Genomic DNA, 25,897 nt, shown 5'->3' with positions numbered 1-25,897 from the left:
TCAGTGTCGATAGAGATGATAAGCTACAGAGGAGGAAATCGTGAAAAATCCTTCATATAAAGTGCGTCCAACTCCACACCCAAGTGTGTAGAGTAGCCTGCTTACCGTGACCACTAAACAGTAGTCTCACCAAGCTCAGGGAAAAACGGTCTCCCCAGGACCTTTAAAGTTGTCTGGAACTGCAGCTAGAACTGGTAATGCTCAGAAAACATAAAAAAGAAATGCTCCCATAGTGTAGTACTTTGTAAAAGAGGATTTAATAAAAACGAGTGGGTTATACTTACAAGGTAAAAGTCGTTTGAAATCAATACAGCAACATGTGGCGTCTCCATCGGCTTCACTTCACTTCCTATATTGTTTGCCCAACCACCTCCTAAGAGGAAAAACTTGATGACGTCACCGGTGCAGGCTCCACCCTAAGCGTTTCTTCACTAGTTATTAAATCTTATGTATATTTTAAGTCAATTGAAAAAGTCAAAAACATAAAAAATGTGACCAGCATAGCAACAGTCATTTGTGTATGTTTCGCCAAGTAGTGAAGAATAGAGGCAGGACGGTAGCTAACCCTGATCCCATTGGGGACACAGCGTGAGAAAGAGGCATCTGGAAATCTTAAAACAAAATGTTTTTACATTTTAAATGCTTGTTGATGTATCATTTTATTTCATTCTTCTTTTTGTTTTTTGTTTTGTTTAGGGGAAAAGATTATACAGTGAAAGCTTTGAATGTAAAGAAGAAAAATCCCAACTATTGCAGAGATGTGGTGTCAACAGACCGTTTATCAAAGACTGTGGGAACAGCAGCAATTATCAAATATAATCTACCTCATAAATTTAAAAGCACTAGCTACTCCGTTGTATGGTATAAGGTACATATATAATTTCTGTAACATCCTGTAGGTGAAATCAGTAATGAGATAGGTTATTTAATTTACAAACCTTATAATACATAAACATATAACACAACAATTTTAGCATCAGGGATGTGTTACAGTGGTCAAAGCAGTTTCCATGGCGTGAAGAAATTGTGTCAGTTTACATGTTTGGTCAAGGGAGGACATAAAACAAATACTGAATGGCCCTGGTGTCAGTTATTTGCCACCTGCACAATCCTCAGCTGACAACCCAATTGCCAGAATAATTTAGGCTCTATATTCTGCACAGTTTTAGAAGAAGTTAAAAATGGGTACTTTTCTTTCTATTTGAAATCACCCCCCCCATGCCCGCAACATGGGGGAGGGCATGATTTGGGGCACTTTGTCCCCACGTTGATGGGTATAAGGGTCTCTTGCTGACAACCCTGGTTGTGGGGGTCTGCCGGTAGGAGGCTTATCATGATCTGGAGGCCCCCTTTAACAAGGGGGACCCCAGATCCCACCTCCCCCTATATGAATGAGTAGGGGTACATTGTACCCCTACTCATTCAGCAAAGAAAAGACAGGAGTCAGTTTTTGACATTTTCTTTATTAAAAAAATAAAAAACAATGTCCCCTGATGTAGATCTATCATCAATCACAATGCCTGCCGCACTGTTGGACCCAAAAAAAAGAAAAAAAGTAACGCTACGACCGTAAAAAAAGGCTTACCGCTGAACGCCTGCTTGGCCGTTTGACAACTATTAATAGGTAAGGGGCGGGGCCACCTGGTGACATCACCTGGTGCCTATGCCCCCTTGTGACTTCACTGACCCAGCATGCAAATAGTGGAGGAAATATATGATATTACAGATTGTTTTGTTTAACTTTTCTAGAAGAGGAGATGCTTGAGAATGTAGTAAAAGACTACACAGAAAATAATATTTTATGCTATAGTCAGCGTGGACTCATGAAAGAACGAAGTTGTCAATTAAATTTAATTTCTTTTTATGAGGAGGTAAGCACAACCTAAACAAAGGAGTGGCTGTGGCTATAGTATACTTGAATTTTAGAAAAGAATTTGACAGTTTCCCACATGCGCCTAATGTTCAAGGCTCTGTTCACATTTGGCATTTTGGGATCTCAGGCAGAATCGCTGCAGTTCTTCCTGTGACCTCAAATCGCACTGAAATTACAACATGCATGTTCAGGTGCCATTCATCTTCAAATGAGCAGGAGATTCTATTGGGCGACAAGCTTCACGAGTTGCAGTTTGTCATGATTGCCATGTAATTTATTGCACAATAATCGTGGCAAAACCCCACCGTGTTTAGGTGCAGTCAAAATTAATGGCACCTGAACATACATTTTGCAACTGCAGTGCAATTTGAGATCACAGACGGAATTGCAGCAATTCTGCCCAAGATCCCAAAATGCCAAATGTGAACGGAGCCTTAGTTAGAATTTACAGGCTTAGAAAATTCAGTTAGGAAATAATTAGAAAACTGGTTAGAAAACTGTATTCAGAAAGTAGTGATAATTGATTCATACTCTGAATGGTCTATGGTTATTAGTGGTGTACTCCAAGGTTCAGTGTTGAGACCCTTACTTTTTAATCTATTTATAAATGATATAGGGTCTGGGATTAAAAGTAACATTTCTGTCTTTGCAGATGACACTAAGCTATGCAGTGGAATAACATCCTTATAGAATGTCTCCAACTTACAAGCCAACCTCAATGCACTGTTTAACCGATTGCTGACCGGCTCACGCCGATATACATCGGCAGAAGAGCACGTACAGGCAGATTAACGTACCTTTTGTTGCCCTATACGAAGCGGTTTGCGGGCGGGCGCCCGCCACGACCTCCGTGAGTGTGATCGCGGGTCCCGCGGACTCGTTGTCTGCGGGGATACCCGCTATCATCCCACGGAGAGGAAGAATGGGAAAATGCTGATGTAAACAAGCATTTCCCCATTTTGCCTAGTGACAGGACACTGATCACAGCTCCCTGTAATCGGGAACGGTGATAAGTGTCGTGTGTCACACATAGCCATGCCCCCCACAGTTAGAATCACTCCCTAGGACACACTTAACCCCTTCACTGCCCCTAGTGGTTAACCCCTTCACTGCCTGTCACATTTACATAAATGCACTGATCGCTGTATAAATGTGAATGGTCCCAAAATCGCGCCAAAAGTGTCCGATCTGTCGACCATAAAGTCGCAGTCATGTTAAAAATCGCTGATCGCCGCCATTACTAGTAAAAAAAAAATTATTAATAAACATGCCATAAAACTATCCCCTATTTTGTAGACGCTATAACGTTTGCGCAAACCAATTAATAAACGCTTATTGCAATTTTTTTTTTACCAAAAAATATGTAGAAGAATACTTATCGGCCTAAACCGAGGAAAAAAATGTTTTTTTTATATATTTTTTGGGGGTATTTATTATAGAAAAAAGTAAAAAATAATGCATTTTTTTTCTAAATTGTCGCTATTTTTTTGTTTATAGTGCAAAAAATAAAAACCGCAGAGGTGATCAAATACCACCAAAAGAAAGCTCTGTTTTTGGGGAAAAAAGGATGTCAATTTTGTTTGGGAGCCACGTCGCATGGCCGCGCAATTTTCAGTTGAAGCGACGCAGTGCCGAATCGCAAAAAGTGCTCTGGTCTTTGGGCAGGCAAATGGTCCAGGGCTTAAGTGGTTAATTGGGCAATAAAGTGGAAAATTAGGTTTAATGTAAATAAATGTAAAGTTATGCACTTGAGGGCTAAATGCATCATACATTCTAGGAGTTAAACAGCTGATGCAGTTTATAGTTGAGAAAGATCTGGGTGTTCTGGTAGATCAGAGACTTAAAAATAGCATCCAATGTAAAGCTGCAGTTTCAAAAGCTAGCAAAATATTTTTTTGTACTAACAGAGGTTTAGATTTCAAACGTAATTTTGCTTTTGTACAAGTCATTAGTAAGACCTCATCAAGAATATGCAGTTCAGTTTTGGGCGCTGTTCACAAAACGAATATCAGAGAACTTAAGAAAGTGCAGAGAAGGGCAACCAAACTGATAAGAGGCATGGAGGAGCTCAGCTATGAGGAAATATTAACTGAACTAAATGTATTCTCTGTTGAGAAGAGGAGATTAACCACTTAAGAACCGGAAGGATTTCCCCCCTTAATGACCAGACCTTAATGACACCTCCAGGGAAGCTCTATTGGAGAAAATAATGCTGAAAAGTTTTGACTGACAGATACTTGTTAATACAGTACAACAAGTGCGATGATGGGAACATCTGCATGCTACTTACCACTTCACGCAAATCGCCAGCTGCCATAACCCGGGTATTTTCAGGAATGGCGTGCATTTCTCTTTAAAAGGGATGCATGCTTGTCAGCACATTTTGTTTAAACTGTAGGTTATGATTGTGCAGGTTTAAAAGTTTTTTTGTGCAGAAAATTACAGAGTTAAAATCAGGAATACTGGGGGAGCTTTACTAAAACTGGTGCACACACAATCTGGTGCAGCTGTGCACAGTAACCAATCAGCTTCTAGGTAGTGCCAAAGCTTAAAGGGGTTGTAAACCCTCATGTTTTTTCACCTTAATGCATCCTATGTATTAAGGTGAGAAAACTTCTGTCACTGACCGGCCCCCAACCCCACCTCCCGTTTTACTCACCTGAGTCCATTATTCCCCCGCTGGAGAAGCACTCTTCCTCTTTGCCCGGGGTTCTCGGCTCTTGATTGGATAGATTGATAGCAGCACAGCCATTGGCTCCCGCTGCTGTCAATCAAATCCAATGACGCGGGAGCCGGGGCCGAGTCCTACATTCGGCGTCTGTGGACGACGAATGCTAGACTCGGGAGCGCGCCCGCAAGGTAACCCCCCAGGAGAGCGCTTCTTCTAGGGGTTATACATAGTTACATAGTTACATAGTTACATAGTAGGTGAGGTTGAAAAAAGACACAAGTCCATCAAGTCCAACCTATGTGTGTGATTATGTGTCAGTATTACATTACATATCCCTGTATATTGCGGTCATTCAGGTGATTATCTAATAGTTTCTTGAAGCTATCAATGCTCCCCGCTGAGACCACCGACTGTGGAAGGGAATTCCACATCCTTGCCGCTCTTACAGTAAAGAACCCTCTACGTAGTTTAAGGTTAAACCTCTTTTCCTCTAATTGCAATGAGTGGCCACGAGTCTTATTAAACTCTCTTCTGCGAAAAAGTTTTATCCCTATTGTGGGGTCAGCAGTACAGTATTTGTAAATTGAAATCATATCCCCTCTCAAGCGTCTCTTCTCCAGAGAGAATAAGTTCAGTGCTCGCAACCTTTCCTCATAACTAAGATCCTCCAGACCCTTTATTAGCTTTGTTGCCCTTCTTTGTACTCGCTCCATTTCCAGTACGTCCCTCCTGAGGACTGGTGCCCAGAACTGGACAGCATACTCCAGGTGCGGGCGGACCAGAGTCTTGTAGAGTGGGAGAATTATCGTTTTATCTCTGCAGTTGATCCCCCTTTTAATGCATGCCAATATTCTGTTTGCTTTATTAGCAGCAGCTTGGCATTGCATGCCGTTGCTGAGCCTATCATCCACTAGGACCCCCAAGTCCTTTTCCATCCTAGATTCCCCCAGAGGTTCTCCCCCCAGTGTATAGATTGCATTCATATTTTTGACACCCAAATGCATTATTTTACATTTTTCTACATTGAACCTCATTTGCCATGTAGTCGCCCACCCCATTAATTTGTTCAGGTCTTTTTGCAAGATTTCCACATCCTGCGGAGAAGTTATTGCCCTGCTTAGCTTAGTATCGTCTGCAAATACAGAGATGGAACTGTTTATCCCATCCTCCAGGTCATTTATGAACAAATTAAATAGGATTGGTCCCAGCACAGAACCCTGGGGGACCCCACTACCCACCCCTGACCATTCTGAGTACTCCCCATTTATCACCACCCTCTGAACACGCCCTTGTAGCCAGTTTTCAATCCATGTACTCACCCTATGGTCCATGCCAACGCACCTTATTTTGTACAGTAAACGTTTATGGGGAACTGTGTCAAATGCTTTTGCAAAATCCAGATACACCACGTCTACGGGCCTTCCTTTATCTAGATGGCAACTCACCTCCTCATAGAAGGTTAATAGATTGGTTTGGCAAGAACGATTCTTCATGAATCCATGCTGATTACTGCTAATGATATCATTCTTATTACTAAAATCTTGTATATAGTCCCTTATCATCCCCTCCAAGAGTTTACATACTATTGATGTTAGGCTAACTGGTCTGTAATTCCCAGGGATGTTTTTTGGGCCCTTTTTAAATATTGGTGCTACATTGGCTTTTCTCCAATCAGCTGGCACCATTCCAGTCAATAGACTGTCTGTAAAAATTAGGAACAACGGTCTGGCAATCACCTGACTGAGTTCCCTAAGTACCCTCGGATGCAAGCCATCTGGTCCCGGTGATTTATTAATGTTAAGTTTCTCAAGTCTAATTTTAATTCCGTCCTCTGTTAACCATGTAGGTGCTTCCTGTGTTGTGTCATGAGGATAAACACTGCAGTTTTGGTTACTGAAGCCCCCCGATTCACTCGTGAATACTGAGGAGAAGAATAAATTCAATACCTCTGCCATCTCCCCATCCTTTGTAACCAGATGTCCTTCCTCATTCTTTATGGGGCCAATATGGTCTGTCCTCCCTTTTTTACTGTTTACATACTTAAAGAATTTCTTGGGATTTTTTTTGCTCTCCTCCGCTATGTGTCTTTCATGTTCTATCTTAGCCATCCTAATTGCACCCTTACATTTCTTATTGCATTCTTTATAAATTCTGAATGCTGTGGATGATCCCTCAACCTTGTATTTTTTGAAGGCCTTCTCCTTTGCTTTTATATGCATTTTTACATTGGAGTTAAGCCATCCAGGATGTTTGTTCGCTCTTTTAAATTTATTACCCAATGGGATACATTGGCTAATGCCCTTATTTAATATGCTCTTAAAGCAAACCCATCTCTCCTCTGTATTCTTTGTTCCTAATATTTTATCCCAATTTATGCCTTTTAGCAAGGTTTGTAGTTTAGGGAAGTTGGCTCTTTTGAAATTCAGTGTCTTTGTGTTCCCTTCATGTCTCCTATTTGTGTGATTTATACTGAAACTAATTGACCTGTGATCGCTGTTACCTAAATTGCCCCGTATTTCCACATCTGTTATCAGGTCTGTATTGTTGGTAATCAGTAGATCTAGTAATGTTTTATTTCTAGTTGGTGCGTCTACCATCTGACCCATAAAATTGTCCTGCAAGACATTAAGGAACTGGCGAGCCTTAAATGAATGCGCGGTTCCCTCCGCCCAGTCTATGTCTGGATAATTAAAATCCCCCATTATGATAACACTTCCCATCCTTGCTGCTAATCCAATTTGTGATAGGAGATCCGTCTCCACTTCCTCCCTCAGGTTAGGGGGCCTATAGCATACTCCCAGTATTATTTTCCCCTTAGCTTCATCCCTTTGGAGCTCTACCCATAAAGATTCCACCTCCTCCCTAGCCCCCTCAGTGATGTCATCTCTCACATTCACTTGTACATTATTCTTGATATATAGGCATACCCCTCCCCCTTTTTTACCCTCTCTATCCTTGCGGTATAGGGTATACCCTTGAATGTTTGCCAGCCAATCATGAGAGCTGTTGAACCAGGTCTCTGAAATTCCCACAAAATCCAAATCCTCCTTGTACAACAGTATCTCTAGTTCACCCATCTTGTCCGCCAGGCTCCTGGCATTGGTGAACATGCCACATAGTTTAGACCGGTCGCATATTGTCCTCGTATTGGGTGTTTCAAGATTGCAACTTGGACTTGCTACTATACTCACCTTGTGTTTTTGTGCTTTGGTTAACCTACCACTAATGCCTCCAATACTACCCTCTGGAATATCTTCCGCGCTGGCTATCACTGTCTCTGGACCCTCCCCCCCATCGCCTAGTTTAAAAACCCCTCTAACTTTTTGGCCATCTTCATTCCCAGCAGATCTGCACCCTCCTCATTTAGGTGCAGTCCGTCCCTTCTATAGTACCGGTTACCGACTGAGAAGTCGGCCCAGTCCTCCAGGAACCCAAACCCCTCCTTACTACACCAGCTCTTCAGCCACTTGTTTACTTCCCTAATCTCCCTCTGCCTCTCTGGTGTGGCTCGATGTACCGGTAGTATTCCTGAGAACACTACCTTGGAGGTCCTTTTCCTCAATTTAGCTCCTAAGTCCCTAAAATCGTTCTTTAGGACACTCCATCTGCCTCTGACTTTGTCATTGGTGCCAACGTGCACCATGACAGCCGGGTCTTCCCCAGCCCCTGCCAGTAATCTGTCCACAAGATCCGTGATGTGCCGAACCCGAGCGCCCGGTAGACAACATACTGTTCGGCGCTTCAGGTCTTGGTTACAGATTGCCCTCTCTGTCCTTCTAAGAATTGAGTCCCCTACCACCAGAATCTGTCTTTCCTTTCCCTTTGCTGCCCCCCCACTCTCACTGGAGGAGTTCTTCCCCTGGCAGCTAGGAGAGTCCCTCAACTCCAGCAGTGCTGGTCCCTGACTGGTTACACCAATGTCACTCAATGGAGCGTACTTATTGGGATGCTCCAGTCCTGGATCGGCCTCCCTGGCACTTCCCCCTCTACCCCTCCTGACTGTCACCCATCTACTCTTTGCTAGTGCCTGCACCTCTTTGTCTCCACCCGCCTCTGTGCTGGCCCCTGCCGGCACCTGCCGTGTACGTTCCTGGCTCACCTTTAGTATGGAGGGACTTCTCAGTGCTGACAGTTGCTTCCCCAGATTCAGAACCTGGGCTTCCAGGGAAACAATGTGCTTACATTTTGCACAGCAGTATTCGCCCTCGATCGGATGATCAAGGAACGCATACATGCGGCAAGATGTACAAAGAGTCGCCTCTCCACACCCGCCGGGCATCGTACCTATTAAATTTAGTGAGGATTTGGGGATTTTACCCTGTCCAAATTACCTAACAACTAGCTTCCTGGCACTAATACTCAAGACAATACACAGGTACACAATACACAAGATCCACACACACTACTCAGACAACACTCAGATACTCACACTACACAGGTACTATGACCCCTGTTATAACCTCCTGTTTTAAACTCTTGTTTATAACTCCCACTTAAAAAAGCTCCACTTACACCAAGCTCCACAGCTTCAAACAGAGCACGCTCAACTGAGTCCTACAACAAGTTAAATAGTCACCTGGGAGCAATTAACCACACCCTTAATTGATAGACTGATGAAACAAAAAAAAAAAAAAAAAAAAAGAAAAGCTATTTAAAAAGTGACAGCAAAAGGCAAGATAAAAACTAAAAGGAAAAGTCCCCAAAATGCAACCCAGCAAACACCAACAGACAGCAGCAATACACACACCAACAGACAGCAGCAATACACACACCAACAGACAGCAGCAATACACACACCAACAGACAGCAGCAATACACACACCAACAGACAGCAGCAATACACACACCAGCAATACACACACCAGCAGACAGCAGCAATACACACACCAACAGACAGCAAGACTTGTATACTCTAACTCTTGTTTGTAACTCCCACTTAAAAAAGCTCCACTTACACCAAGCTCCACAGCTTCAAACAGAGCACGCTCAACTGAGTCCTACAACAAGTTAAATAGTCACCTGGGAGCAATTAACCACACCCTTAATTGATAGACTGGTGAAACAAAAAAAAAAAAAAAAAAAAAAAAAGAAAAGCTATTTAAAAAGTGACAGCAAAAGGCAAGATAAAAACTAAAAGGAAAAGTCCCCAAAATGCAACCCAGCAAACACCAACAGACAGCAGCAATACACACACCAACAGACAGCAGCAATACACACACCAACAGACAGCAGCAATACACACACCAACAGACAGCAGCAATACACACACCAACAGACAGCAGCAATACACACACCAACAGACAGCAGCAATACACACACCAGCAATACACACACCAGCAGACAGCAGCAATACACACACCAACAGACAGCAAGACTTGTATACTCTAACTCTTGTTTATAACTCCCACTTAAAAAAGCTCCACTTACACCAAGCTCCACAGCTTCAAACAGAGCACGCTCAACTGAGTCCTACGATGCGGGGAGGAGCTACCAGCGCCGTCGGGGGATCCCAGAAGTTGAGGATCAGGCCCACTCTGTGCAAAACGAACTGCACAGTGGAGGAAAGTATGACATGTTTGTTATTTAAATAAAAAAAAACACGAAGCCTTACAATCACTTTAATTGAACAAGCTGAAGTTAGAAGCTGATTGGTTACTATGCACAGCTGCACCAGATTCTGTGTGCACCAGTTTTAGTAAATCTCACTCTGTTACTAGATATTTATAGACATAGTTTTATAGTACGGCTGCAACATGCATTTCAAGACAGACCAATGACAAACTGACTACATGCATCTGAAAAATATGTGGTGCTTTTTAATTGCTTGCATGTTGATGCTTTGTTTAACATATATATATTTACATATTGGATTGTTTTCCAGAACTGTACAATCTATGCTGAGAACGTCAATGAGCTTTCATTTGAAGCTTTAAAGGTTTCAGATTCCGCTATATATGCATATGTTATCACTAATGTACACAATGGACAATATTACAACATTTCAGGAAAAACAAGGCTTATAGTAGATGACCATGCCAAAAAAGTAAAAGGTAAAGTAGTGATGGGGAATGTAAAAGTACATGTTGTATGTTTGTGGTGGGTTTTTTTTGTAATTGTTTTTTCTAAATTAAACAATAATAAAAAACAGGAAGAATTACAGTTTCTTTTAAGTTAAATAAAAACAAACAAACAAGCGCACGCTTTTAAAGGATTCTATTACATAGTAATGTTTTCAGTTGTAAGTACAGCTTTTTACCTGTATAATCTCCTCTTTCTGAGCGTGAAGTGCATGTTCTATTACTAAACCCTTGGCAATATAAATTTATGGTAACTTTATAGTAATTTGTTTGTCAGCAATTTCCGAGCCTGTATTTATTTCTTCATAGATCACAATCATGCATTTACAAACATGTTTCAATACTTCAGAGCCTTTTTTTTTTTTTTAAAGAACTCCATATTATCTATGCTCTACTACTAGCGCAAGAAGAATCAAAAACTGCTAGCTATTACATTACTGCATGCTTTTAATTTACTGAACACTTGATGGTCAGAACAGGGAACCTATTTAACAGCCGTTCATTTGTTCACATTGATTGGCTGCACCATGATGATGTAATCAGGAACCCATTCTTCCAATTCCTGATTGTCAGTGGATGACCGTAAGCTGTCAGCGATAGCTCAGTCACAGTTCTGGAGTTGACATAAGAACCCGCCCCAGTACAATGCAGCAATGCATATATGCAGCAACTGGGCATTAGGGTCCACTTGCCAAGCTGCACCATATATATGTTGTTATCTCCGGGACAGAGGAGCACTCATTCGCTTCAACACGTTGCTTTTCCAACACCTGCCGATGGTGACAACGACACCCACCGGCACAATGCGGAACTGCATGCAACATCAGCCAAGCTGGAACAGAGGCGAACCTAACTTCCTATAATAAACGACTCACTAAATTTACCTATCAGCTGGAGATAAAAATCTACCAGCGCTACATACTCCCCCCACTACAATAGACGTTGTCCTCAACGTCTGTCACAAAACAAATAACTCCCAAGCCTGAGAGTAGGTATTTGAGCTTAAAACTTGGATTTAGTCAAAGAAGAAGGAAGGACAGTAGAGAGACATTATAAGATTAACATTTGTAAAACAATATGTTCACATCCGCAAACAAAACCATCCTATGACTGTACATTTCCTCACTATCTATCTTAGCTGAAAAGCCTAACAGCTTGATAAGGGATCAAATAGTTCCTGAAAAAGAAAACATATTAAACATACATGCAACCTATACTGTGTCAGGAGCAAAGTCTCATTTAGAAAAAATGAAACTCTCTTCCCATTATCCATAGCAGATTAATCTTTAGGAGTACATCCCTATATATATATACACAATTTTTCTTAAATGAAGAAAATCCGGCTATCAAAAAGAAGTCCTTGGATTTAAAACACTGAGATGGGTATTCAGATCTTGACCACGAAGTTCTCTATGCACTGACACTAACTAACTCAAAGTTCTTTTGTCCATAATTACCAATAAAACCGGGGATCTGGCAATGTCGGTGTCTTTCTCAGTTTATCCACGGTAGTGATGAAATACACAACATCATCTTTTCCGGGTCTGCAAATGACCACTTTGTCAGCATTAATGTGCCGACCATAATTCCAGTGCATAAAACATCCACTGTAACGTTCATCCATAGCAATAGAACAACCAGTTTTCCGGAAAGGCTTAGGCACAGACAAATAGTCCCAAACAGCTTCACTGTACCAAAGTTCCCGGTTAGCTTCAATCACTTGCATTATGTCCCGAGGGACATATGGGAACTCCAAACCATACTCCGTAGCGACACGCTTGTTCAACATTCTCTGCAAACGTGCAAGTTTCGGTAAGGATCTATTTTTCCCAATACCAGGAGGCACACACGAGTCCAATAACTTGTTCACCATAGACCCAGCCGGTGTCTGAAGTGAACTAGTAACTTTCGACAATGTCTCATTTACAGTGATGTGTGGCTCCACACAAGGGGACGTCTTCCCAGAACTCAGGGCTGTCCATTCAGGGAGAGTCATGGCAGAGGCGACATCCTAGCCTTGGGTCCATAACAACTCTTGTGACATAGTCTCAAATAGGTCATCACCAGAGAGATCCGGCATGGATTCTATCTCCGAATCTCCCAGTTCTTCTGCTGGCAGATATCTATTTACAGTCCCAGATACATTCCCCAACAATTGCTCACCTGTTCCTGACGTGGACTTTGTTGGATCCGGTTCGGGTAGTCTCTGGGGTAGGCCTCGACCACGGCCGCGGGAAGCCTTCACATATCCCACCTTCTTCTGGACAGGTACAACAGGGATAGGTGTAGTAGACGTGGAAATCAAAGTAATGTCCGCCGATGAATCGGTAACAGCAGTATCTCTCTCCAGAACACTCTCAGTAGCAACAAGCAAAGTCACGGCCTGCCGTTCTCTTCCAGCAGAAGTAGCAGCTTCTACTGTGGCGACACCTGTAGCCCAGTCCATACGATAAGCATGGGGCGACATGGTAGGCTGCTCCACCACAAACAAATATTCTCCACATTGCGGGAAACGACCAAATGGATGGAGATGTACGGCCAGTCCCTCACATTTGTGGCAAATCATGCCCAGCCCTTCAACATCTCCAACGGTGTAGAGAACAAACCTCCCCTGCGGCTTCAGACGAATACCGGTATCTGTAAGCAGGGTTCCGGTCAACACAGTACTCGACACGGTGCTCGCTGGGAACATTCCTGGTCCCATAACTGGCTGCATTGCCGAAAAAGACATGGCCACACTCTGATCTTCTCAGCACGATCACGAGGCCTCTCTTCTTCTCTGGCGCCAAACACATACACGCGTCCCACACGGTATCAAGTAGGGTAGACTCCTCCCATTTGTTCTTCTGATCATGTAGCTCCCGGGCTTTTACTGGCGCCAGGCAGCGGTGTGGGAGGAGGATTGGCAAATAGCGCACAATGGTGAGCGCATGCCAGCAAAGTGACAGCAGAACAATTCAGTGTCCAAACGGCTCCAATCCGTGCCTGTCTGAAATTGTCTGAAATTGAAAAACCTCCATATTTGTAGCCCAAGTCCACCACGGTGTGGAGATATAGATCTAGCTCTTCCCTTCTGCTGGGGAAGGCTGAGCATCCCTGACCATGCCGAAGGCCAGCACAAACTCTGGGATGGACAACTTTCGGTTGAGCCTAGGATCTTTGGCCTGGAGGACCACTGACACGTCTCCCCAGGTATAGGCTTTGTTCTCTGCTAAGTCGTGGACTGAAATGAGTAGGGAGGCGAGGTTGACGTCCTTGCCGTCCAGGATGTCCTTCCTAATGCTGGCTGGAACCAGATGTTCTGGGCAGATAGTGGGACTTGTCCCTGTACTACCTGCAGGAAGGGGTGTCAGAACCTGCACTGTGGGTGGGTCAGGGATGGTCGTGGCCTCCAAGAGTGCCACTCTGGCTTGGACATCCATGACTGTAGTTGACAAAGATGACACCATGGTGTGAAGTTGTGATATAGCAGCGGAAATTGTTTGGAGAGAAGCCTGTTGAGTACTGGGCCCAGCTGTGGCTGGCGGGGGGAAGAGGAGTTTGAAAAGCTCTGCCTTCCTGGCTGTAGCGGGGAAAGGCACACCCCTGCGCTTCAGTTCCGGCGTTAATTTGGGGATGGTAGATCCTCTGAGGGACTGCACGCTGCCACTGTCTGACATTGGGGAAGGTGACAGAGGGGCAGTGAAGTCTTCGCTGCCAGCTTGAGACATGGTTTTAGGTGGCTTGTGACCTGGAAGTGATGTGCTGTCTTTTGAGGTTGCAAGATGGTCGACCGGAACCTATTGAGGGTGACATAAAGTCTAGATTGTTTCTCTTTCTGTGTCAGCATACGTACTCAGCTCCTGTCCTTTTTAGACGGGTGTGTTTTTTGTTTTTTTTTACCTGGGGGAATACCGTCCAACTTGCTGCAGGGTGTACTTACTGAACTTGACTGACCTGGAGAGAGAAATGACATATGACAATTGGTGAGGGGTTTGACTATCTGAATTGAAAAGGTGACTTAATGACTGACTTGTGTAACTTTGCAGTGCGTTTATGCAAGTTTGTCTATTTGGAGTGGTTTTGAGTCTTTTGATGCGACTGTTGCATGAAATGAAATGAGTGAAATGTTTATGCCTGGATGTAGGCACGAATCGGTGCCGCGACTGCGACAAGCAAGTAATCAAATTGTGGAACATAAAAATGAAATGAAATGAGGCCAAGCCAACTGTGGCATGCCGAGACGAATCAATGCATCTCGGATGCCACTGGATTTGAATCGGATGTGACAGTGAAATGAATGTGTGAATGAATGAATGAATGAACTGTTTGCCATGACAGAGGCACGAAACGGTCGAGCCGCGGCAGCGACTGACAACGAACCGGACTCTGGAGCATGTACTGTAATGAGGCCAAAAACAACTGGGACACATCAGGATGAATCGGTGCATTTCAGATGCGACTGGATTCGAATCGGAGCGCGATACGTGACAGTGAAATGAAATGATTTGCCATGACGGAGGCACGAATTGGCAACTGCGACTGACTACAAACCGGACTCTGGAGCATGTACTGAAATGAGGCCAAAAAACCCTGGGGCACGCCAGGAAGAATCACTGCATCTCGGATGCGACTGGATTCGAATCGGAACGTGATACGTGACAGTGAAATTGCCATGACAGAGACTCGAATCGGTGAGCTGAATTTTTTGCGACTAACAACGAAAACAGGCTCTGGAGCGTGTACTGAAATAAGGCCAAAAACCCTGGGGCACGCCGGGACGAATCGGTGCATAAGGATGCGACTGGATTCGACCCGGGACGTGATTCGTGACAGTGAAATAATTGCCATGACAAAGACATGAATCGGTGAGCCGTAAACTGCGACTAACAACGAACCAGACTCTGGAGCATGTACTGAAATGAGGCCGAAAAACAACTGGGGCACACCGGGACGAATCGGTGCATCACTGATGCCATTAGATTTGAATCGGAGCGTGGTAAGTGACAGAGAAATTAGTGAAATGATTAAAATGATTGAAATGGTTGAAATGATTTGCTACGACTGAGACACAAGTCGGTGTGCCGCGATTTGCGACTGGCAACAACCTGTCTGGGGAGCATGGTACGGTGATGTAAAAATATTTGTGACACGTTTAGACGGAGCGGTGCGATACTGTTGTTACAAGGTTCGACCCGTAATGAAGTACGTAAAGTGTAGAAATGTTTGTTTATGATAGCGGTGCGAGTGAGTGGCTAACAATACGGCTATGTGTAGGGTTTTTATGAATGACTCGGTCTGGTGCCAAGATATCTAACATAAATGCATGAAATGAAGGTCAAATGTAAAAAAACCCTACCTGCGACAGCCGAGCCAGGCACATTGTACAAAACCATGACGGTAACGAAAGCCTCGGGAACTTCGAAGACGGAACTCGCGAACGCTAACGAATCTCGAATAGTCGGCCTAGTGACGTAGTATCGCGCACAGGAAATGAGCGGGCTGGTTAAATACCCCCACGGGCTCCTCCTATAAATTCAGGCCAGCATACTGGCCTTCTTACATATCTCAAAATATCATATTAGATGTGCCTATCCAAGAGTTCTAATCCTCATGTGATGTGAAGAAATTCTTATCGAGAATAGCAATCCAAATTTCTAAACAATCTCCATATGAAATGATGATGAATATTAGAGCCACTTTGTGTTCATTGCACACATTATCAGTAATCAGTAAGTATCAGTAAGGCTGTTTCTTCAATCTCTCGCCATCACCCCTCAGCGAGCTTAAAAAGAGTCTCCCCCCTGATGCTGAAACGGAGACAACTTCTGGAAGCGGGTGACGCTTGTGAGCAGGACCAGGACATCGTCTCCCACTTGTCCCTGCAGAGGGCTGTATCTGCAAGCTCATATGACCTCGCTACACAGGAGGTCCAACAAGTTTGTTAAGAGTACAGCCATTACTACTCTCCCGCAACTATCGGTGGTTTGGAAGTGTTCTTATACCTCTTACCTTTTCCCACCTTGATGTGATACACTAAAAGAACGGTTCATCTTCTTCACCCACGTTTTTTCTTGTAATTCCGTTTTTCACAAACTGAATGTGGCGCTTTTCAAGCGTTTTTTGTTTTCAATCACATTTTTTTGAACTTTTAATTTTCTTCAGTTTTTTATATATTTTCTTTCGCGGAGATGTGTTATATTTTGTAATTTGTCATTTTGCAGCACTGTGGTTTATTTTAAGGCAGGGGTCTCAAACTGGCGGCCCTCCAGCTGTTGCTAAACTACAAGTCCCATGAGGCATTGCAAGGCTGACAGTTACAAGCAGGACTCGCACAGGCAGAGGCATGATGGGACTTGTAGTTTTGCAACAGCTGGAGGGCCGCCAGTTCGAGACCCCTGTTTTAAGGTATATACTACAGCTTCGGGTGGCCTTTCAGGAAACCTTGTTTGTTGCAGATTTAATTTTAATTTTATTCATGCCAGCGCACATTTTAAGTTTATTTATGGTTTATACACTTCACTAATATTTGAAGTATATTTGTTGCAGCTTCACTATGCACTTTTAACATTCAATTTATTGGCTGTTTTCTCATGAGCGCAGGTTTTTTACAAAATTGCTTTGTGTTCATTCCACACATTAAGCTTTGTTGAATGCACCTTGTTAAGCATGTTAACTCACCAAAAAATGACCTCCAAATAGGTTAGAAACATGGGGGGTTATTTACGAAAGGAAAATCCACTTTGCACTACAAGTGCAAACTACAAGTGCAAAGTGCACTTGAAATTGCACTGAAAGTGCACTTGGAAGTGCAGTCGCTGTAGATCCGAGGGGGACATGCAAGGGTATTAAAAAACAACATTTTAGCTTGCACATGATTGGATGATAAAATCAGCAGAGCTTCCCCTCATTTCAGATCTGCCCTTCAGATTTACAGCGACTGCACTTCCAAGTGCACATTCAGTGCAATTTCAAGTGCACTTTGCGCTTATAGTGCAAAGTGGATTTGCCTTTCGTAAATAACCCCCATAGTTCCTTAAGCACTAGAAACTGTGGATCATATGATGGTATATGGCAACCAGAAAGTTATGACTTAACTAGAACCAGTGCAACTGACCAAAGACATATGGAAGGATGTAGCATGAAAGAAAGGTACCGGTGGACAGCGCTCAATGGACTGGATGTGGAAATGATGAAAATGTCAATAGTGCCAAAAATAAAGGCAATGTTTTTATTCCATCAGTAAACAAGGTAGTAGATAAAGTTTAAATGAAAATAAAAAGCGCCAACTATATCACTTTGGATCCCAAGGGCGTTAAAGGGTTAACACCATCCGAAGGGGCAGCTGGTTGAGCATGGAGGGGGACCAATGTCCATGCTGTGGAAGCTGGAGACCTGGTCCGGGGAGAGAAACCCGATGGCTAGAGGCAGAGGCACAGGCGTGTGTTGGAGGTAACACTGCCATGAGTTGCGGGATGGTATGTTGCAACCGAGGACCCAGCTGGAAAATCCAGTGACACTGCCTTGAGGGTGTCTCTGCCGATCATGGTGGAGGGGAAATAACAACCAGGAAGCAGAACCGGAGACCAAAGGAGCCGAGCCATGTCCATGGCAGGCTTGCCTTGATGACGTGCAGTACCAACCATAAGTGTGAAGGAAAGTGGAGGCCGTGAACCAGCGTGGAAAACACAGGATCCTCTGTTGCTGTGATGACACGTTTCACGCACATACGCATTATCACTGCCATAGCTATCACAAAGCGCTGGTTCACTGGCCTCCACCTTCCATCACACTTACGGTTGGTACCGCACGTCATCAAGGCGCGCCCGCCGTCAGTACAGCCGAGCTCCCCTGGTCTCTGGTTCTGCTTCCTGGTTGTTATTTCCCCTCCACCATGATCGGCAGAGACACTCTCAAGGCAGTGTCACTGGATTTTCCAGCTGGGTCCTCGATTGCAACATACCATCCTGCAACTCACGGCAGTGTTACCTCCCACACACACCTGGGTCTCTGCCTCCAGCCATCCGCTCTCTCTCCGGACCAGGTCTCCATCTTCCACAGCATGGACTATTGGTGCCCCTCCATGCTCCACCAGCCAGCCCTTCGCATGGTGTTAAACCTTCAACGCCCTTGGGATCCAAAATGGTATCATTGGCTCTTTTTTTATCTATTACCTTGTTTACTGATGGAATAAAAACATTGCCTTTATTTGTTGCCCTATTGACTTTTTCACCATTTCCACATCCAGTCCATTGAGCGCTGTCCACCAGTACCTTTCCAAATAGGTTAGGAATTAATTTCTATTGGATGCAATGAGGAGGGGGGCCAAAATCAACCACTGCTCTAACTCCCATTACCTTGAGCTATTGAGGTTAGTACCAACAGGAAAATTAAAGGGAAATAGGGAGCCAAAGGAACCAAGAGCTCCATTTGGTGGCTGTATATGAAAATGAAAATTATTCATAAGCAAAATTTCATATTTAACAAACTAAAAAAAATATGTTTTCTTTTATTTTTAAGCACTGACGATAACAAATATAAAAAATACACATTTATGAAATTGACTAAATGGTGGAGCAATTACAGCATTACTTCTCTTTGCTCTGTAGTAGTAGCTACTGAGTCATGCTTTCTCTTTGTTGGTCCCACTGTAATTATCTGTACACTGCTTGTCAGTGGATGGGAATACCGATACTATTTACAAATGTCAGGTAATTATTTTATTTATTTATTTTTTTTACTTTAAGATGTACAAGAACATGTAAGACCTAGGATAACCGGCTTGGGAAGCACTGTTATCACAGAAGTAGAGATGGGTAGGTAGACTCCTAAATATTATTATACATCTTGTTTATAATTGCAAAATTAATAGTAATTATTTTTTAAGATTAACCAGTCCTAAATGTCTGATTTTAAAGAAAACCTCTAATGAGAAAGAAAAACCCTAATGCCCTTATTTTAATAGTTTAAGCCAATATGTTTAATAGTTTAAGTCAGGGATCCTCAAAGTACGGCCCTCCAGCTGTTACGGAACTACACATCCCATGAGGTATTGAAAAACACTGACATTCACAGACATGACTAGGCATGATGGAATTGTAGTTCCTGAACAACTGGAGGGCTGTAGTTTGAAGACCCCTGGTTTAAGTCATTGATTCCAAATAAGTATGAGATAATGATGCTGAAACTTAATGTGCACCCAGGGGTCAGCATTACAACAAGGCAACTAACCACATTTGTCTTATTCTCATGGCAGGTTTACTATAATGGGCACAAAGAGCCCTTTTAAGCAAAATATGTTGGTCCTGATTCATAAGTCTTTAAGTAGTACTTTAGACACCTTGAATTACACTTAAAGCATCCTAAAGTGGCCTCTCAATATTATAGTGTTTTGTCTTAGCATGCCTAAAAGCACACCTCAAGTTTGTGAAGCAGGGTCAAAATGTATTCAGCCACATGTCTTTGGTAAAAAAAATGTCAATAAGCGTATATTTATTGGTTTGCGCAAAAGTTATAACGTCTACAAACTAGGGTACATTTTCTGGAATTTACACAGCTTTTAGTTTATGACTGCCTATCTCATTTCTTGAGGTGCTAAAATGGCAGGGCAGTACAAACCCCCCCCAAATGACCCCATTTTTTAAAGTAGACACCCCAAGGAAATTGCTGAGATGCATGTTGAGCCCATCGAATATTCATTTTTTTTGTCCCAAGTGATTGAATAATGACAAAAAAAAAATTACAAAAAGTTGTCACTAAATGATATATTGCTCACACAGGCCATGGGCTTGTGTGGAATTGCACCCCAAAATACATTTAGCTGCTTCTCCTGAGTATGGGGATACCACATACGTGGGACTTTTTGGGAGCCTAGCTGCGTACGGGGCCCTGAAAACCAAGCACCGCCTTCAGGATTTCTAAGGGCATACATTTTTGATTTCACTCTTCACTACCTATCACAGTTTTGAAGGTCATAAAATGCCAAGATGGCACAAACCGCCCCCAAATGACCCCATTTTGGAAAGTAGACACCCCAAGCTATTTTCTGAGAGGCATGCTGAGTCCATGGAATATTTTATATTTTGACACAAGTTGCGGGAAAATTACAAACTTTTTTTTTTTTTTTTGCACAAAGTTGTCACTAAATGATATATTGTTCAAACATGCCATGGGCATATGTGGAATTACACCCCAAAATACATTCTGCTTCTTCTCCTGAGTATGGGGATGCCACATGTGTGGGACTTTTTGGGAGCCTAGCCGCGTACGGGGCCCCAAAACCAAGCACCGCCTTCAGGATTCCTAAGGGTGTATATTTTTGATTTCACTCCTCACTACCTATCACAGTTTTGAAGGGCATAAAATGCCCAGATGGCACAACCACCCCCCCCAAAATGACCCCATTTTGTAAAGTAGACACCCCAAGCTTTTTTCTTTTTTTTTTTGCACAAAGTTGTCACTAAATGATATATTGCTCAAACATGCCGTGGGCATATGTGGAATTACACCCCAAAATACATTCTGCTGCTTCTCCAGAGTATGGGGATACCACATACGTGGGACTTTTTGGGAGCCTAGCTGCGTACGGGGCCCTGAAAACCAAGCACCGCCTTCAGGATTTCTAAGGGCATAAATTTTTGATTTCACTCTTCACTACCTATCACAGTTTTGAAGGTCATAAAATGCCAAGATGGCACAAACCGCCCCCAAATGACCCCATTTTGGAAAGTAGACACCCCAAGCTATTTTCTGAGAGGCATGCTGAGTCCATGGAATATTTTATATTTTGACACAAGTTGCGGGAAAATTACAAACTTTTTTTTTTTTGCACAAAGTTGTCACTAAATGATATATTGTTCAAACATGCCATGGGCATATGTGGAATTACACCCCAAAATACATTCTGCTTCTCCTCCTGAGTATGGGGATACCACATGTGTGGGACTTTTTGGGAGCCTAGCCGCGTACGGGGCCCCAAAACCAAGCACCGCCTTCAGGATTTCTAAGGGCGTAAATTTTTGATTTCACTCCTCACTACCTATCACAGTTTTGAAGGCCATAAATTGCCAATATGGCACAAACCCCCCCAAATGACCCCATTTTGGAAACTAGACGCCTCAAGCTATTTGCTGAGAGGCATGTTGAGTCCATGGACTATTTTATATTTTGACACAAGTTGCAGGGAAATGACAAATTTTTTTTTTTTTTGCACAAAGTTGTCACTAAATGATATATTGCTCACACAGGCCATGGGCATATGTGGAATTACACCCCAAAATACATTCTGCTGCTTCTCCTGAGTATGGGGATACCACATGTGTGGGACTTTTTGGGAGCCTAGCTTCATACGGGGCCCTGAAAACCAATCACCGCCTTCAGGATTTTTAAGGGTGTAAATTTTTGATTCACAACTCACTAACTATTACAGTCTCGAAGGCCATAAACCTCCCCCAAGCACAAACCCCCCCCCCAAATGACCCCATTTTGGAAAGTGGACACCCCAAGCTATTTGATGAGAGGCATGGTGAGTATTATGCAGCTCTCATTTGTTTTTGAAAATGAAGAAAGACAAGAAATTTTTTTTTTTCTTTTTTCAATTTTCAAAACTTTGGGGAAAAAAGTGAGGTCTGCAAAATACTCCCTATACCTCTCAGCAAATAGCTTGGGGTGTCTACTTTCCAAAATAGGGTCATTTGGGGGGGGTTTGTCCCACCTGGGCATTCCATGGCATCCGAAACTGTGATAGGCAGTGAAGAGTGAAATCAAAAATATACGCCCTTAGAAAGCCTGAAGGCGGTGCTTGGTTTTCGGGGTCCCGCACGCGGCTAGGCTCCCAAAAAGTCTCACACATGTGGTATCCCCGTACTCAGGAGAAGCAACAGAATGTATTTTGGGGTGTAATTTCACATATTCCCATGGCATGTTTGAGCAATATATAATTTAGTGACAACTTTGTGCAAAAAAAAAAAAAATTTGTCTTTTTCCCGCAACTTGTGTCACAATATAAAATATACCATGGACTCGACATGCCTCTCAGCAAATAGCTTGGGGTGTCTACTTTCAAAAATTGGGTCATTTGGGGGGGTTTGAACTGTCCTCGCATTTTATGCACAACATTTAGAAGCTTATGTCACACATCACCCACTCTTCTAACCACGTGAAGACAAAGCCCTTTTTGACACTTTTTGTTTACATGAAAAAATTATTTTTTTTTGCAAGAAAATTACTTTGAACCCCCAAACATTATATATTTTTTTTAAAGAAAATGCTGTACAGATTAAAATGGTGGGTGTTTCATTTTTTTTTTTCACACAGTATTTGCGCAGCGATTTTTCAAACGCATTTTTTTGGGAAAAAACACACTTTTTTGAATTTTAATGCACTAAAACACACTATATTGCCCAAATGTTTGATGAAATAAAAAAGATGATCTTAGGCCGAGTACATGGATACCAAACATGACATGCTTTAAAATTGCGCACAAACGTGCAGTGGCGACAAACTAAATACATTTTTTAATTTTTAATACATTTTAATTTTTAAAAGCCTTTACAGGTTACCACTTTAGATTTACAGAGGAGGTCTACTGCTAAAATTACTGCCCTTGATCTGACCTTCGTGGTGATACCTCATATGCATGGTGCAATTGCTGTTTACATTTGACGCCAGACCGACGCTTGTGTTCGCCTTTGCGTGAGAGCAGGGGGGGAGGCAGGGGTGCTTTTTTTTTTTTTTTTTCTTTATTATTTTTTTGCTTTTTTATCTTATTTTTAAACTGTTCCGTTCATTTTTTATTTTTTTAATCATTTTTATTGTTATCTCAGGGAATGTAAATATCCCCTATGATAGCAATAGGTCGTGACAGGTACTCTTTTTTGAAAAAATTGGGGTCTATTAGAACATAGATCTCTCCTCTGCCCTCAAAGCATCTGACCACACCAAGATCTGTGTGATAAAATGCTTTCCCAATTTCCCAATGGTGCTGTTTACATCCGGCGAAATCTAAGTCATGAAATGCTCGTAGCTTCTGGTTTCTTAGGCCATAGAGATGATTGGAGCCATTCTGGTCTCTGATCAGCTCTATGGTCAGCTGGCCGAATCACCGGCTGCATTCTCGGGTTCCCTGTTGGGACAGGAGAGCCAGAGAAAAACATGGAAGACGGTGGGGGGCATTCCCTCCCACTGCTTGTAAAAGCAGTCTAGAGGCTAATTAGCTGCTAGGATTGCTTTTACATGAAAGCCGACCGCTGGCTGAAAAGAATGATACCAAGATGATACCTAAACCTGCAGGCATCATTCTGGTATAACCACTCAAAGTCCAGCAACATACCAGTACGTTGCTGGTCCTTGTTGGGCATATATTGTAAAATTTTTTTTCATGCAGCCTGTGGGCTGAACGAAAAAAAGATATTGATCAATGGGTATGCCCACCATTAGAATACCTCCCTTCATCCGCCCACTTCTAATGATGGGCATGCATGCACCGTTTATATATGCCGAAGCATGGGGGCATCCTCCCCCAAAAGGTAGGAGCAAATCGCTCCTCCACCCACTGCTGCCCCCACGCTTCAGCTTATATGCTGAAGTATGTAACTGTGGTGGTGAAATCACCTCTGACAGTGCTGGAGTCACGGCTTTATGTATCGTGGGAGCAAACGCTGTTGCTGTCAAGATAAATAAATCCGCGCTGCAACTGAATGGCGTACCTGCTAAGCAAAGGATGGTTAACAATAAAACAAAGTAACATTACAGTATAACAGTAAGACCTACCATACCTGCAAAGCAAATACAAAAAAAAATAGTAAAAAATAAAACATTTAAATGCAACCTGTGCCTAAAATATATATATGCCGAAGCATGGGGGCATCCTCCCGCAAAAGGCAGGAGCAAATCGCTCCTCCACCCACTGCTGCCCCACGCTTCGGCATATATGCTGAAGTATGTAACTGCGGTGGTGAAATCACCTCCGACAGCGCTGGAATCGCGGCTTTATGTATCGTGGGAGCAAATGCTGTTTTTTTTTTTTTTTTTTTCCACTTCAGCGAAAATTTTTCTGAGAGACATTATTTCAACTTTATATGTCAAACTTTATCTCTTCTCATTTTTCACATCATGTGGGAGCAAATGCTGTTGCTGTCAAGATAAATAAATCCGCTCTGCAGCTGAATGGCGTACCTAAAAACAAAAAAATGGTTACCAAACATGATAAAAACATAACAACAATAAAACATTGCAGAATAGAATACAGTAAAAAAGAGCAGAACAATAGAGAGAGAATAGAGAGAGAGAGAACAATAAAACGACAACTATTTTTGGTTTTTATTATTTTATATTTTTTTGTGTTGTTTTTTTTTTTTTTTACTTTTTTTTGTTTTTTGTTTTTCTTTACACTTTTTTGTAACTTTAACTTTTGTAACTGGTACCAGGTTTGGGTCTCTCAAAATGCGATGGCATCTTGGGAGACCCTGTGAAAGTGTGTCCTAGTTTGTGCAGTGCTGTACCCTTCGCTAATACTCAACTAGTGTATGGTAGCGTTAAAAACATTCACCAATGCAAAGACCAGGATTGTCAGGACAGAAGGGACAATAATACCAGGTGTCATGCCTAAATCCGCGCTTGCTGCAGACACGACATCTTTTTTGGGGGGCTCGTTGGGTAGGGGTACTCGGGAGGACATAAAGAAAATGCCTCTCATGCAGCCGGCTTACTGCATTTGGTTGGGATAGGTGAGGTGGAGCACCGTCTGGAAACAGAAGGGCTCTGACGATCTCTTCCTGGAATTTAAGGAAAGATCCAGTCCGTCCTAAAGCTCTGTATAGCACATAAGCGTTCAGCAAAGCCAATTGAAATAAATAAACAGACACTTTTTTTAACCAGCGTCTGGCCTTACGGGCAACTAGGTACGGCGCCAACAACTGGTCGTTGAGGTCCACCCCTCCCATATTTTGGTTATATTCGTGGACACAGAGGGGTTTCTCCACACCACTAGTCGCCGTAGTAATTTGGACCGTCGTGTCTGCATGAAGGGAGGTAAGAACGAAAACATTCTTATTATCCCTCCACTTCATAGCGAGCAAATTATTACACTGCAAGCAGGCTCTCCCCCAGCCTAAGATGGAAATCTACAAGCCGCTGGGGAAAGCCCTGGCGATTAGGTCGCACGGTGCCACATGCTCCAATCTGATGATCAAAAAGGTGACTAAAAAGTGGCATAATTGTCCACGTACAAGTGGTACCACTTTCTGAATAAGGGTGACACCAAGTCCCACACTATCTTGCCAGCACTCCCTATGTAGT

At 42.9% G+C, this 25,897-nt stretch overlaps 1 protein-coding gene across 1 annotated transcript in view; it reads left to right on the top strand.

The window, feature by feature from the left end:
* Window positions 1-25,897, top strand: part of IL18R1 (interleukin 18 receptor 1) — a 77,569-nt gene that overhangs the window by 25,631 nt on the left and 26,041 nt on the right. The window contains exons 4-6 of the mRNA XM_073614761.1: window positions 697-868; window positions 10,426-10,594; window positions 19,348-19,416. Coding sequence (XP_073470862.1) covers window positions 697-868; window positions 10,426-10,594; window positions 19,348-19,416 — 410 coding nt within the window. The remainder of the gene's footprint in view (window positions 1-696; window positions 869-10,425; window positions 10,595-19,347; window positions 19,417-25,897) is intronic.

The sequence above is a fragment of the Aquarana catesbeiana genome, linkage group LG02 (assembly GCF_042186555.1).
Source record: "Aquarana catesbeiana isolate 2022-GZ linkage group LG02, ASM4218655v1, whole genome shotgun sequence".
In the NCBI taxonomy this organism is placed as follows: Eukaryota; Metazoa; Chordata; class Amphibia; order Anura; family Ranidae; genus Aquarana; species Aquarana catesbeiana.
Note: the sequence above shows the minus strand (reverse complement) of the source record. Positions and strands in the feature narration are given on the sequence as shown.